The sequence below is a fragment of the Agelaius phoeniceus genome, chromosome 35, assembly GCF_051311805.1.
Source record: "Agelaius phoeniceus isolate bAgePho1 chromosome 35, bAgePho1.hap1, whole genome shotgun sequence".
In the NCBI taxonomy this organism is placed as follows: domain Eukaryota; kingdom Metazoa; phylum Chordata; class Aves; order Passeriformes; family Icteridae; genus Agelaius; species Agelaius phoeniceus.
The window spans coordinates 990,256-1,005,353 of NC_135299.1; the positions used below are offsets into that span (position 1 = coordinate 990,256).

The window sequence follows — 15,098 nt, forward strand, 5'->3', positions numbered from 1 at the left end:
CCACGCCCCCTCATCGCAAAAACTTCGCGCCAATTTTGTCCCGCGCTTGCGCGGGATCAGCCCCGCCCCCGGCGAGTGCGCACGTGCAGGGGGCGGGGCCAAAGAGTCTGTTCGATGTGGCGAGCGCCCTCTGGCGGGCGGGACCGGGATCGAGGGACGAGGACACACGGAAACCTCCGGGGCTGACACACACGGGGTCCTGCACGGCCCCGGGGACCCAGGGATGGTCAGAGAGACAGGGATGGATGGATGGATGGATGGATGGATGGATGGATGGATGGATGGATGGATGGATGGATGGATGGATGGATGGATGGATGGATGGATGGATGGATGGATGGATGGATGGATGGATGGATGGATGGATGGATGGATGGACGGACACACGAGCCTGGCGCTGAGTTGGTTTGCCCAAGCAGGAGTTTATTGGCCCGAGCCGGAGACCCTCCGGACACCGGGGACCCTCTGACCATTGCTCGTGGCCCGGGGAGGCTGTCATGGCTCTTCCCATGGCTCTGGAGCCCCCCAGCTCCCAAAGCCCCCTTGCTCCGGGTGGGTACAAGGGCCTGGAGCCGCCTTCAGAACATGGCAGAGGGAGGAGGCCAAGCTGGAACTGGGGTCCCTGTCCCATCCCAGCAGTCATCACCCCATCCCGCAGAGGGGTCCAGCTCCAAAGTGGGGGCGTCTCCTGGAGATGCCCCTGCTCCCCCCTTCCCAGGGAGTGCAAACAAAGCTCGTCCTGCTCTTCCCTTTGAGGGTCGAGGACATTTCCGCCCTCGGGGCTTTCTCGGCTGCCCCTGGCTCATCCCAGTTCATCTCCTGGCACTTGCCCTTCCATACATTCGCAACAAGAAGGGATTCGGGGCAGCCCGGCCCCAAACACCCGCGGAGGGATGCACCACCAGCTGCGGGGACCAACCCCCGACCCCTGCCCGGGCTCAGCTCCTCCCGCACACCCAGCGCTGTTCCCTGTCCCGCGGGGCTGCGGGGCCGCTCCTGCCGTGCGGGCGCTCAGGAGATCTCGTTGCCGAAGACCTCGAGCAGCAGCGGCGTGAGCTGCATGCTGTGCTCGGGCTGGAAGGACAGACAGCGGTACTGCCGCGAGTGCTCCTCGTTCAGGCTGCGCAGGTCCGCCAGCTTCTGGATCATCTTGGCGTAGAGCAGGCGGCCGCCGGGCGCGGCGTGCCGGGCGCGGATGTAGCTCTGCAGCACCTCCGAGAGCCGCTCCTGCAGCGCCTCCACCCGCAGCGGCTCCCGCACGCCCGGCCGGTCTGCGGGACGGGCAGCGCTCAGGGCAGCCCCCGCTGCTGGGGGGTGACAGGGGTCTGGGGGATTCCCTGCCTTTTGGGGCTTTTTATGGTCTGGGATGATTCCCTTCCCTTTCACCCCTTTTTAGGGCTTTGGGGGGATTTCCTGCCTTTTGTGGGTTTTTAGGGTTTGGGGGGATTCCTTCCATTTCACCCCTTTTTAGGGTTTGGGATAATTCCCTTCCCTTTTGTCCCTTTTTATGGTCGGGGGGTTTCCCTTCCTTTCATCCCTTTTTAGGGTCAGCTGTACTTATGGGTTTTTCCCCTCCCTTTTGTGGGTTTTTAGGATTCGGGGTAGGTCTGTCCCTACCTGGGGACAGGATGCAGATGGCCATGAGCAGCACGTGCTCCTCCTCATGCAGGTTCAGCTTCTTCAGCCCCACCTGGAACTTCACCAGCGGCTCCAGCAGGTCCATGCTGTGCCCGGCTGCAGAGAGAACGGGGCCTCAGGGGGGCTCTGGAAAAGGTTCTTTTCCTCTGGAAGGGGATCTTTCCCTTTGGATGGGGATTTTTTCATACACATGGGGGTGGCACTGGGGCCATTGAGGAGGTGGCACTGGAGACACTGAGGCGCCACTGCAGACCTTGAAGCACCACTTGTCACCCCCAAACCCCCAGAATTTGGGGCAGGACTCACCCCCATTCTCAACCAGGTGCAGAGAAGGGCCAGCAGGAGGAAAGTCAGGGAATTTCAGGATTTGGGGCTGGGGCTCCCTTACCTTGGGTGACGTCGCTGACCTTGTACTTGAAGTCGCTGCTGCCGCAGGTCCAGGACATGTCCTCGAGGGTGAAGGACTCGTTGGAGCGCAGCATGATCACCTCCATGGCGCTGCACTTGAGCAGCACGATCTGGTCCTCCACAGACAGATCCCTGCAGGAGGATTTGCCCTCTGGGTGGGGGTCGGGGTGCTCAGGGGACACAGGGGACACAGGACAGGGCCAGGAGGAGCTGCCACCCCCAGGGTGCTCACCAGGCCCTCAGCTGAGGCTCCCTCCCCAGGAATTCCCATTCCAAGGTTTTTTTCATGTGCATTTTGGTCCCAAATCTTAGAATGAACAGAGCCCAAGGCCCCTCCTGGGCCCCTTGGGTGCTGCAGGGGCTCTGGGTGGAATCTGTGTGTGTTTTCCAGGGTATTGGAAAAAGGGGAGAACCCCGGGGAGGGGGAGAGACAGAGAGCAGAGCTGGGAAGGGAACAGGGCTGAGGAATGGCTGGGAGGGGCAGCACGGGATTCCCAGGAGCAGGACACACCAGATGTGGGATCCGCAGCCTCACCTGAATCCCGGGATCATCTTGGCAAAGCCGATCACCTTCTGGATGCTGTAGCTGACCAAGTCAGCCAGGTGTGGGAGCATGGAGAGCTGGGAGAACTCCAGGTTCACTGAGGAGCTCTCGTCCTGCTCCTCCCGCAGCCCCAGGCTGGGGAACGGCGGCGGCTCCGTGGGGTCTGCAGGGGGAAACGCTCTGAGCACCCCAGTGAGCCCCCAGAGCTGAACAGAGGCTCTGGAACCCCAAATCTGGGTCGAGGGGCTGCATTTCTGACCCCCTGACCCCTGGAGGGGTGAGGGGAGGGAATCTGGGGGCTTTTGAGGCCAGGTTCTCCACAGGGTGTTGGGATTCAGGGCTGGTTTGGGATCCCAGTCGGGGAATGTGGGATGAGGAGGAAGAGGAGGAAGAGGAGCAGGGCAGACCCTTGTGCTGGGGTTGATTTGGGCTCTGGCACAGCCCATCCCCTCCCCTGGAATTTGGGGTGGTTTAAGGCGTCACCTCCAGCCCAAGGTGGGTCCTGGGGTCCCTCCCTGGCTGCCAATCCCAGTTTGGGGCCAGGAGGAGCTGGGGCACACCTGGGAATGTGCTGAAGGCCTCGGAGCCGAAGAGATCCGAGGAATCCTCCGAGGACAGGTCCTGGGTGAGTAGGGACGAGGATTTTGTGGCCCCTCTGCTGCTGGGGTGGCTCCTCACAGGGGGCTGGGGGAGAAAACAGAGAAAACTCCTTGAGGAACGGGGCTGGCAGAGGGGTCTGTGGATTTTGCAGGGGGAATTTGAAGGATGAAAGATATTTTTTGGGGTCATTACCCGAAATTTGGTGAAGTCAGCGTAGGTGGGGTCATAGGTTTTGCGATGGGCCTCGAGCAGGATGTCGATGACTTTCTGCTGCTCCTCTGAGAGTTTGGGTTTGAGGCTTTCCCTCAGGGCTTCCTCCTCCTTCCTCTTCAAGATCATCTCCCTCTTCCTCTGCACCTCCTCGTCCGTAAGGATGACTGGGAGAGGAAAAGGGGTGGAATCAGGGATTGGAACGACCCCTGGATGCCACAGCCAGCCCTTGGAAAATCCCTTTGTGCCCCTCCAACAGCTTGGCCCCAGTTTCCTGCTGTGCCCAGGAGGTTTTGCTGCTTTCAGGGGAGGCTCTGGGGGCACCGAGGCCATGCCAGCCGTGCCCCGTGGCCGCTCTGCTCCCTCCCTGTTTGCTCAGCCCTCTCAAATCCCGAAACTCTCGGCTCCCAGCTGCCACCAGGGGTGTCCAGCGCTGCTTCAGGGCAGATTTAATCTGATTTTTAAGGTCAAGGCACTCAGGGCTGGGGATTTATGGCTTTTATTGGGGTGGCAGCGCTCAGCAGCGGCCAAAGGTTGGGCTCCACGCAAGGCTGGGCCTGTTTGCTCAGGGAAAGGGAGCAGCTGAGGGCAATTTGGGCTCAAATCTTCACTTTTTTATCAACTACTGCAAGCCCTGAGCAGCCTCAGAGGGGCTGTAAGGGACAAAGGCAGCGGGGAGCTGCAGAAACCTCTGGGGTCACAGCAGAGCCCCCTCAAAGCTCTGTTTTGGAGGAGGAGGAAAGGAAAAAGGAGTTCCCTTTCCTCAGCCCTTTCTGCAGGGACACTCCAGGGGCTGTTTCTGAGTTTTCTGGTGCAGGAACCCCGTGCTGGGAGGGTCAAGGTGGAATTTGGGGCGAGAGGTGAGCGGGAGGAGCTCGAGGCAAGGAGGCCTCGGCCTCGCCTGCTCCTTTGGCCAAGGGCGATTTTCCATTCTCCATTTTCCATTCCCCAGCCTTGCACAACCTCACAGGGGCCTGGGACACCTCAGGAGGGGCCGAAAGGTCACTCCCACCTCCACCATCAGGGAGGAAAATGAGGATTTTGCCATTTCCCCTTGCCAGTTTTTATCACAAAAAGCATCAGATCCACAGGGGCCTGCTCGGGCTCACCCACCCCGGCGCTGCACAAAGAGCAGGAGCTGTTAAAAATCCCATTTTTAGGGATTATTAGGGAAGGACCCAAGGGAGCCTCAACATCCCTGAGGGACAGACACCCCTTCCTCAGCTGCAGGCAGCTGGAAGAAGGCAGGGAAGGGGTAATTCCCTGAAAGTGGGAAAGGCCGGATTTCCCAGGCCATCGTGTGAGGAGGGGACAGGCCCTGGCTGAGAACTCCCAAACCCCAAGGCCTGGAGGGGTTTTCTCTGCCCTGCTTGTCCCCAGACAGGCAGAAAACCACAAATATTTGCCCAAGCTGGGGGCTGGAAATGCCACGTGGTGACCTGGGCCTGGCACGGGGCTGGGAGAGTTGGGGTCACCAAACCCCTCAGCTGGCCAGACCCAGCTCCTCCTGCCCCAAACTGGGACCAACCCCAAATTCCAGAGGTGGGGAAGAGTCCAAATTATCCCCAGCTCGAGGGTCTGCCCTGCTCCTCTTCCTCTTCTTCCTCCCTACCCCACATTCCCAGCCCTGAATTCCAACACCCTGTGGAAAACAAGGCCTCAAAACCTTCCCGATTCCCTTCTTCCACCTAAAAATAACCCCAACCCTTCGTCCTCCCTCATTTTTCCAGCGGCAAAGTCCATTTTTAGCTATTTTTAGCCTGTCTGGGTCAGTTTTGGTTAATGCAGGCAGGATTTGCTAACGGGGCTGTTTACACGTTAACTCCTGTGTGGAAAACGTGGAGAAAACCTGAAGAAAACCTCCTGGAATTGCTGCCCAACAACTTGCTAGCCCTTCCTGGGTAATTAATTACTGCTGGTACAAATGAAAGCACTTCCTTCATTAGGGGCTCCTCAAAAAACAGGGACAACTCCCCAGAATCTGGGGACAGCCAGGGTGGGATGTGGCCTTTTCCTCCCTCATCAACCTGCCAATCCCAAAGAATAAAATCCAGGGATTCCCATCAGGATCTTTGAGAATGTAAGCATTTTTTCCCTCACAAACACTCCAAATTCTGATTTTCTGGAGGCCCTGGGGTGACATCAGGCTCTGTTTGCACCCTGTTTAGCACATCAGGGAAAGGGCCCTGCTTCCATAGCCTGAATTTCCAGCTCCATGGACACCCTGGCCACAATCTCCCAGCAAAAAATGTTAGGTTGGAGCTCTCCAGGAGCACCCAGCTTCTCCCCAGCACCTCAAACACGCTTTATTTTTAAAAGCCACTTATCTCTAAATACACCCGGAGAAAACAAACATTTGGGCCACATTTGTGTGTTTGGACTGGGCTTAAAAACCACTTTAATTCCCTCTGCTGTTGACTTAAGTCCCTGCTTTGTCCCACATGGAAAAAAGGGTCAGAAAAAAAAAATCCCAGAGGGAGAAGAGAAAAGCCCAACCTGGCTCCATGGGGATGGGGGAGCTCATCCAGTTCTCCCTGTGGAGCATGGAAAATGCTGGAAAAGAAACTTTTCAGAGCCATTGGGAGCCATGGAGCTGATTTTCCTCAAAGAAAACCCCAGGAGAATCCATGAGGACACAACTCCGGGATGGGAAGGAATCATTAAACCAGCTCCTCTCAATCATTACCCGCTGCTTCCCCTGCCCTTTGCATCCCTGGGAGGTTCCCAGCGGCAGCCCTGGCACCAGGGAGGTGGCAGAGGCACAGCCAGGGCCCCGTGAGCATTCCCTGGGCTGGACACTCACACTCACAGCCCTTGCACACTCACATTCACAGCCTTGCACACTCCCAGCCCTCACACACTCACACTCCTTCATCATGCCGATGTCCAGGCAGCGTTTCAGCCGGCAGGCCTGGTACCAGGGAGGTGGCAGAGGCACAGCCAGGGCCCCGTGAGCATTCCCTGGGCTGGACACTCACTCACAGCCCTTGCACACTCACACTCACACCCATTGCACACTCACACTCACAGCCCTTGCACACTCACAGCCCTCGCACACTCACAGCCCTTGCACACTCACACTCACAGCCCTTGCACACTCACACTCCCAGTCCTCGCACACTCACACTCCTTCATCATGCCGATGTCCAGGCAGCGTTTCAGCCGGCAGCCCTGGCACCAGGGAGGTGGCAGAGGCACAGCCAGGGCCCCATGAGCATTCCCTGGGCTGGACACTCCCAGCCCTTGCACACTCACACTCCCAGCCCTCGCACACTCACACTCCTTCATCATGCCGATGTCCAGGCAGCGTTTCAGCCGGCAGGCCTGGCAGTGCCGCCGGTTGTCCTTGGTGATGTGGCACTCCCCGCTGAAGGGACAGGTGAACATGGCCTTCCTCTTCATGCTCCTCCTGGAAAAGGGACAAAAAACCCTTTTTTGGGCTCCGTTCCTGCTGGTTTGGCTGATGCTGCAAACATCAGCCAAGTTGGGAGCTTCAGACACTGCTGGAAAAGGAAAATTTCCCCCAGGGAAACACCCAAGGGTTTATCCCAAAATGGTTTGGGGGAAATGACCTTAACCCCAGCTTGACCCCCTTCCACTAAACCAGGCTGCTCTAAGCCCAGTCCAGCATGTAAGTTTAAGAAGGTTTTGGGTTTAAACAGGGATTTTTAAGGCCGGGAGGGTGGAAGGATTGCAGGATTGCAGAGAAACTCCCCCGGCAGCAAAATAAACCCGAGCTGGGGCTGTGTGGTTTAAACCCAGCCGCCCTAAGCCCGGCTTTGCTGGCAGAACTGGCCCGAGCACATTTTGGGTGTGCAGGGAGAGGAATTCTCGCTGCAGGACACAGAGAAAGGAGCCTGAAAATGACAACCCTGAGCTGCAGGGAAACCACAGCGGAATGGGAACGTGGAGCCATCAGGACAAAGGGTCAGAGCCAAAATAACCCAGGCAAAAGGGTCAGAGCCTGCCAGCACAACGGGGCAGAGCCAAAACCTTCCAAGGAATAACGGCCAGAGCCAGAATTTCCAAGGAAAAAGGGTCAGAACCTTCCAGGACAAAAGGTCAGAGGCAAAATCTTCCTGGGGTAAAGGGTCTGAGCCAAAATACCCCAAGGACAAAGGGTCAAGGGCAGAAACATCCAAGGAAAAATGATCAGAATCTTCCCAGCACAGAGGGTCAGAGCCAGAGTTTCCCGGGAAAAAGGTGGTAGATAGGATATTGGGAAGAAATTCCTCCCTGTGAGGCCCTGGAATAGAATTCCCAGAAAAGCTGTGGCTGCCCCATCCCTGCAAGTGCCCAAGGCCAATACTCAGATAAAAAAATGGGTAAAAAAATATTAAATAGGGGTAAAATATGTCGAATATGGGCTAAAATATCAAATATGGGTAACAAAATAAAATATTTAGTAAAATATAAAGTAAAATATTTTAAAATGGGTAAAAGAATCAAATCTGGGTAAAAATCTTCAAGGTTCCCTCGGGCTGCAGCCCCAGGAATTAAAAGCTGCTTTTAGAAAGGGAGAGGTAAACAAAGTGGCTGCACTCTGCCTTTTCCTGACAGGAATTTGGGATTTTTGGGAATTCATCCCAGAAAAATGGATGGCAGGGCCCTGTTTCCCCCCATTCCTCCAAAACCTTTGGAATTTTGCTGCTCCCAGTGGGGAAACACAATCCCAGGGCTTGGAATTCAGCCCTGGACACCCCAAAATTCCAAATCTTGGTGCACAAAAAGCTTATTTTTTTCCACAAAACCCCAAGAAAAGGCCGAGAATGCACAAACAACGAGGCCTTGGAGCAGGGAAAAACATTCCCAGGGCTCGGGGCAGGCCAAAATTCCAGGTTTGGAATGAAAATTGCAGCTTGGGTGGCTCCAGAGGCTCCCAGGGTGACACCGGAGCCGGGCTGGGCTGGAATTCCATGAAAACCTTCCTGAGCCACCCATTCCCAGGCGGATTTGGGATCCCAGGGGCTAAAAATAGAGAATTCCAAGCCTCATTCCTGGCCTGGAGTGAAGGATTCGTGCTGGGAGGTGGGGAGGGCTCCAGGGGGGAGTGGGGATGGGGGCAGAATTCCCAGGGTGACCCAGAATTCCCAAGGGGGACAGCAGAATTCCCTGGAAATGCTGGATTTTGGGAAGTTTTCTGAGATTTTAGGGCTGGGGATAAATCCCAATTTGTGACCCCAGGGGAGTTTTCCCACACTCCCCCCTTGTCCTGAAGCACTGCAAGGCTCCCAGATCCACGAAAAACCCTGGAAAAAAAGGGGAAAAGCCCATCCCACAAAAGAAATCAACGATTCTCCCTCATTTTACACCATGGGAATGCAGCACCACCGGGAATTCCAGGCCTATTTCAGCACCCTGTTGGTTTCCCATTGGGACTCCCAGGGTTTTTTGGGATGGGGGGGTGCAAAGTTCCCAGATCTATGAAAAACCCTGGAAAAACAGGGGAAAAAACCCCATCCCACAAAAAAAAAACCAAAACAAAACAAAAAACCAATTTCCCCCCCCTTTACACCATGGGAATGCGGTACCACCGGGAATTCCAGGCCTATTTCAGCACCCTGTTGGTTTCCCATTGGGACTCCCAGGGTTTTTTGGGATGGGGGGGGTGCAAAGCTCCCAGATCCATGAAAAACCCTGGAAAAACAGGGGAAAAAACCCCATCCCACAAAAAAACCAAACAATTTCCCCCCCCTTTACACCATGGGAGTGCGGTACCACCTGGATCTCCAGCACCCCGTTGGTTTCCCCCTGGGATCCCCGGGTGTTGTTTTTGGGACGGGGCGCTCCCCGAGGCCCAGGCGCACCTGAAGAAGCCCTTGCAGCCCTCGCAGGTCATGGCGTTGAAGTGGAAGCCGGTGGCTCTGTCCCCGCAGACCCCGCAGACCCGGGGCGCGCCGCGCTCGCTCTCCCCGGCGCCTTCGGCCCCCGAGGTGCTGCAGGCGCCCGGCTCCATGCCTGGCAGGGGAAATAGCATTGGTCATGGATTTGCTTTTAATCCCGCCTGACCCGGGCCAAAGCCGGGGGTTTTGGCCTAAAAATCATCCCGAAAATTCACCTTGGATTCCCCCCCCTGGTTTGGGCAAGGAATTTTTATTCCCCGTTGGCTCTGGGCATTAAAACCACCCAAAACAATTCTGGTAGATTTTTGGGATTCTGGAATGCTGGGAAGGCTCTGAGATTGAGAGAGGCTCACTTAAAAATACCTGGTGCCACTGGAATGTTTTCCTTTAAAAAAGGAGAAAAAAAAAAAAGTGATTTTTTTCCCATTCCAAGCCCGCCCATTCCCAAATTCCAGCTGTGCCTTTAAATCCATTAAATCCCATTAAACTCCCAATTAAATTATTCCCTCTGCTTTGGGGCTGTTTTCCAGGGATTCCTGAGGAGGATTTTGGGGAATTCCCTGGGACAGCATTCCCAGCTCTCCTCTGCCACCATTCCCAACCAAAGCCTGGATTTTCACCTTCATTCCTTTAATTCCTTTGGAATTTTGTTTTCATTTGGGCCTTGGGGTTGGGGCTGGGCTGGGGATCCCCAAAGAATTCCCAAAACCCCACAGGAGCGCCTGCACTGGGACATTCCAGATGAATAAAAATCCGTGGAAAGCCGGGAGAGGGAAGGGGTGAAAGTTTCCCAACGGAATCAGAGCAAAGAGCAAGGACAGATCCAACACCCTGGGAATTCCAGCTGGGAAAAACGAGCCTGGCAACTCCAGAGCTCCCAGCCCTGGCACAGGAGGGAACGCTGGGGTGAGGAATTTGGGATCCACAGATCCTGGTTTTCTCTCAATATTCCCATAAAAAATTGGGAATATTCCAGGTTAACCCCTTGGATTGCCGTTCCCTGGGCTCCAAACACATCCCACTGCTCCTTCTAAATGGGAAAATCCAACTGAGCCCAGCTTTTCCCGGGATTTTACCCCAAAAAAAGATCCCTCCAGCACCACTGTGGTCATTCCATGGAGAAGCTTTCCCCCTTTTCTGAGGAAAAACTCAAAAAAATGCAGGAATGGGAATTTTCCCCACAGAATCTCCCCTTGTGTCTCCTGAACCCTTCCTGGATTCCCTCCTCCGGCCCCAAATCCTTCCCCTTGCTCCTTTATTTCCTAATCCCTAATCCCAGGCTGTCCAATTCCTTCCTCTCACATCCCAGACAAAATCCAGGGAAGGCTGACAGGCAGAAGCTGCCCCTGCTTGTGGGAAATTCCAGAACTCCTCCGGAGCTTCTCCCTGGATTTCGAAATATTCCCAAACAGGTTTTTGCTCCGTCACCCTCCGGAGAGAGAAAGCCACCCCGGGAAAACACAACTCACAGGAATTTTCAACGTGGATTTTTATTTTTTTACCCATTTCCAGCCTCCCTTGGGGCTTTTTTTTTTTTTTTTTTTTTGCCCCAGAGGGAGCAAAATTCCAGCAAAATTCCAGCACAATGCTCCTGAAATCTGCCCTGAAAACAGGGATTGGGGAGAGGAGCTGGAATTTGGGGAATTTCAACCTTAATTCCTGGGACTGGAGCAAGGATCATCTGAAGCTGCTGGGACAGCATCCCTGGGAAGGTTTAGGGTGGATTTTAGGGAAAATTCCTCATCCAGAGGGTGGAAAAGCTTCCCAGGGAATGGTCAGGGCCCCGAGGCTGCTGCAGCTCAAGGAGTTTGTGCAGAATCCTCAGGGATATTTGGGATTTTTGTGTCCAGTGTAGGGCCAGGGGTTGGAGTGGACGATCCCAATTTGGGATTTTCCAGGATTCCAAGGAAGAGCCTGGAGTCCACGGCCTTGGGATCCCACGTGGGGTCGGGGCCTCTCCAGGAATGAAACAGCCCCAAAACCCCAATTTCTGTGCCCTGTCCCAGGCAGTGTACCCAGGGCCACCCTGGGCAGCAGCAGGACACAAATCCAGGTTTTTCCATGGAATTCTTAGAGGGTCCCGGCCCTTCAGGAAGGGATTGTAGAGCCCAGGACTCCCTCAGGCATAGGACACCAGGAGGAAATGGGAAAAGACCCCATAATTCCAGCAAAACTGTGCTGGGAAGGGCTCTCCCTATGGAAAAATTCCCAAAGGAGAGGTGGAAGGGCAGCACCAGCCCCATACTGAGGAGTAAAATCCTCGTTTTGTGCTGGAAACAGCCCCAGAAGAGCCCTGGGAAGGTGTGGAGCCACGCAGGTGATTCCCAGCTGTGGCAATTCCCAGGAAATCTGGGATTTGCTGTCCCCTCCCAGGTGAGCCCAGGGCCAGGGGACAAGTCCTGAACATAGAGCTGGGCCCTGCCAGGCTCTGGAGCCGGGGATTTCGGGGATGGGAGGGATATCTGGGAGCAGGAATGGATTGTAGGGAGCTCCCTGGGGCAGCAAAGAGCCCAAATCCCTGTCCAGGAAAAGGGGATTCTCATTCCCCAGAAGCTCAACCTGCCCGAGGGAGGAGGAGGAGGAGGAGGAGGGGGATGATGCAGCAGCCGGAGCCGTTGCCGCCTGGAATTGGGAAATTGGAGCAGCAGCCACGCCTGGGGCACGGAGAAGGTGGCAAAACCCTCAGGAAACGGCTCAGACTTTTCCAGAGAAAAATAAGGGAGGCTTCGTGTGCCAGAAATCCCCTTTCCCACCCGGGGGGAAGCAGGAACAGGATGAGGAACAGCTCCAGGCAAGGAGAATCCCTGCCCAGGAGAGCCTGGAGCAGCTCCTGGCGTTCCTGGGAAGGAGGAAACGCCTTTGGGTGCCCGGATGAAAATCCAGGTGTTGTTTTCCACCCTTTTCCGTTTATTAGCGGGGAAAAAGGGCGAGGGTTGAGCTGATAAGGGCCGAGATAAGAGGAATGGGCCCAAGGAGGAGCTGAGTCAGCAGAGGCTGGAGGTGAGGGGGTGGCACCGGGGACATCCTGGCACTGCTGCCCCTGGCACGTTCTTGTTCCATCCACACCTCAGTTTAATCCGAATTTCCCTGGGTTTTTGCTCCCCTTGCTTTCCTCAAAATTTCCCTGGATTTTTTGCTCCTCTCACCATCATCTCCCTGAATTTATTTGATTTTTAATTCCCAGAACCATTTCCATTCCCGTTCCTCTCCTTTTTAGGCTCCTATTTCCATCCTAGCCCACCTCCAACTGGGATTTTCCCTCTCTCAATCCCTGACAATTCCAGAATTTCCCCTCAGGGAGCTCAGGCCAGGCTGGCTTTGCTTTGGCTCGGCCACAAGAAGTTAAAAATTATTCTCTGGAGCAGGATTAGCCATTAAATGGGGAAAAAATACCTGGATTTTCCATTTATTCCTCCTTAAACACAGCAGGATTCAGGGAAACAAACCCCAGCCGCAACCCCAGGCGTGTTTTTACCTGGGAAAAAACTGATTTTTGGGATTTTTGTTATTGCTACGACATCTCAGTCCTGATCTGGTCACGCCCTGCAGATCTGGGGCAGACATCTCCTATCATCCTCATCATCATCTGCATCATCGTATCCCAGATTTTCCTTGCTCCAGGACTCCAGAGGGAACCCAATCTCACCCTGGCAATTTTTCCCCTTTATTTCACCCCACTTCCACCAGGTCCAGCCCAACTTCAGGGCTTTTTAAACTTTATTTAACTTTATTTACACCATTTTTACTCCCCTTGGTTTCCCCATATTTCCCTGGATTTCTCTCCATTCACCCTTGGGTTTAATCTTAATTTCCCTGGACTTTTCTCCCCTTACTGCCCGATTTCCCTGGATTTAATCTTAATGTCCTGGGATTCCTGCTACCCTTGATTTCCCCATCACTTCCCTGGATTTAAACCCCAATTTCCCGGGATTTTCGCTCCATTCACACCTTGCTTTCCCCATCACCTCCCTGGCTTTTTGCTCTCCTTGGTTTCCCTGGATTTTTCCCGGGTTTAACCGCAATTTAAACCGCAATTTCCCGGGATTTTCGTGTCCCGCCGCAGCCGCGGCTCCTTCCCCAGCCGGAGGAAGATGAGTCACGGGCGGCTCCGGGGGAGGAGGAGGAGACGCCGCAAAAACGTCGCTTCTCCCGAAAACCTCTTTCCGAGTAAAAACACCCAACTTTTCTCAAAGCTCCAGCCTTGAAAAGGAGAGGAAGGAGCGGCTCAGCCGCCTCTGCCGACCCCAAACCGCCCCAAAAACTCTTTTGGGATGCCCAGGGGAGGATCCCTCAATTCCTGGTGCATAAAAATCCCCCCGTACCTTGATTTTCCTGGGGCTGGCACGGCTCGGGATCCTCCAAAATATGGGAAGGCACTGGGGAATCAAAAATGAGGTGATTAATGCCGTGTCGGGGGGCCCAAACCCCCCCCAAAAAATACCGAATTGGGAGCTCGAACGCGGGTTTAATTGGGGTGCTTAATCTTGAGAGCAGCCAGAAACCCCAAAATCAACATTACAGGAAACGCTAAAATCACCTTACAGGAAACCCTAAATTCACATGAACGCTCCCACGGCCGCCAAGAACCCCAAAATCACTTTACAGGAAGCCCTAAATTCACATTAACACCCCGCGGCACCCCGGAATTTCCCGATTTCGAGGGCCCCCCAAAAAGGGGGCGCCCCAGAGGGGGGGAGGACAGCGGTGCCTTTCCGGGATGTGGGGACCCCCCGGAACGCCCCAGAACTCCCGGATTTCTGGGGGTGTTCGGGGCTGAGCCCCCCAAAACCAGGAGCCACCCCCAGAACGGGACGGGGACACCCCAACCCCAAGGGGGATCCGAATTTTAGCAGGTAAAGCCCCAAGACCCCCCGGTTTAGGGGCTCACGAGGAGTCGGGGGGGCGCAGGGGACCCCCGACCCCTCCCAGGGCACCGGGGGGGTCAGACACACGCGGGAACCCCAAACCAGCACCGGAACCCCAAACCAGGAAGCACCGGGGAGCCCCAGCGCCCGGCCCGTGTCGCTGCTGCCGCCGGGGACAGCCCGGGAGCCGGGACCCATCCCGCCACCCGCGGGGCGCCCGCACCGGCCCCGGAGCCCCGGACACCCCCCTGGTTCGCCCGCAGCGGCCACCCCCGTGTCCCGGGGAGCACCGGAGGCGCGGCGGGCGCAAGGAAGGGCTGGGCTTGGCCGGGTCCGGTGTCCCGTGTCCCCTGTCCGGGACCTGAGCCCCGCTGTCCCCCTGTCCGGCACCTGAACCCCACTGTCCGGTACCGGAGCCCCGGCCCCGGTGTCCCCAGTGTCCCCCGGTACCTGAGCCCGGACCCCGCTGCCACCCCCGCCCCTCCCGCTGCCGCCTTTTGACGGGAACCGGCGCCCCCGGCCCCGCCCCTGCCTGCGCGGCACCGCCTTGGTCCCGCCCACAGCCGCCATATAAGGCCAGAGATGGGCGTGGTCGCGGTGAAGGGGGCGTGGCGTTGCACGTGGGCTCCCGGTAGCGCGGGGGCTTTCCGGGAGGGTCCCGGCCCCGCTGCCCACCCGGCCCTGCTGCCCACCGTGTCCTTGCTGCCCCTCGGTCCCTGCTGATCATCCGGTGCCCACCCTATCCTTGCTGCCCACCCCGTTCCCGCTGCCCACCCGACCCTTCTGCCCCACCGGGAGTGCCCCGCTGGACAGGGCACTCTTGGGGTGCCAACGCCCGGTGCTCCGGGGGCTGCCACCCCTCCCGAAAGCCCGGTGAGCTGCACCGGGACAGAATAAACGCCGCCGGTACCGGAGTGCCGCCCCCAGCACTCCCGGCTCTTTGCAGGCTCCGGCTGCTCCCGCTGTCCCCACAGACCCCGAGGGTGATCC

General features: G+C 56.4%; 1 protein-coding gene across 1 annotated transcript; it reads right to left on the bottom strand.

The window, feature by feature from the left end:
- Positions 1 to 160: 160 nt before the first annotated feature.
- VDR (vitamin D receptor) lies at positions 161 to 13,616 on the bottom strand. Its single transcript, XM_054649198.2, has 9 exons — positions 13,566 to 13,616; positions 9,208 to 9,358; positions 6,679 to 6,809; positions 3,383 to 3,567; positions 3,151 to 3,274; positions 2,582 to 2,753; positions 2,027 to 2,178; positions 1,618 to 1,734; positions 161 to 1,271 (listed from the first exon to the last, which is right to left on the bottom strand). Exons 2-9 carry the CDS (start codon positions 9,354 to 9,356, stop codon positions 1,012 to 1,014), a joined length of 1,290 nt encoding a protein of 429 aa, XP_054505173.1. The 5' UTR covers positions 9,357 to 9,358; positions 13,566 to 13,616; the 3' UTR covers positions 161 to 1,011.
- Between the last annotated feature and the right edge of the window lie 1,482 nt (positions 13,617 to 15,098).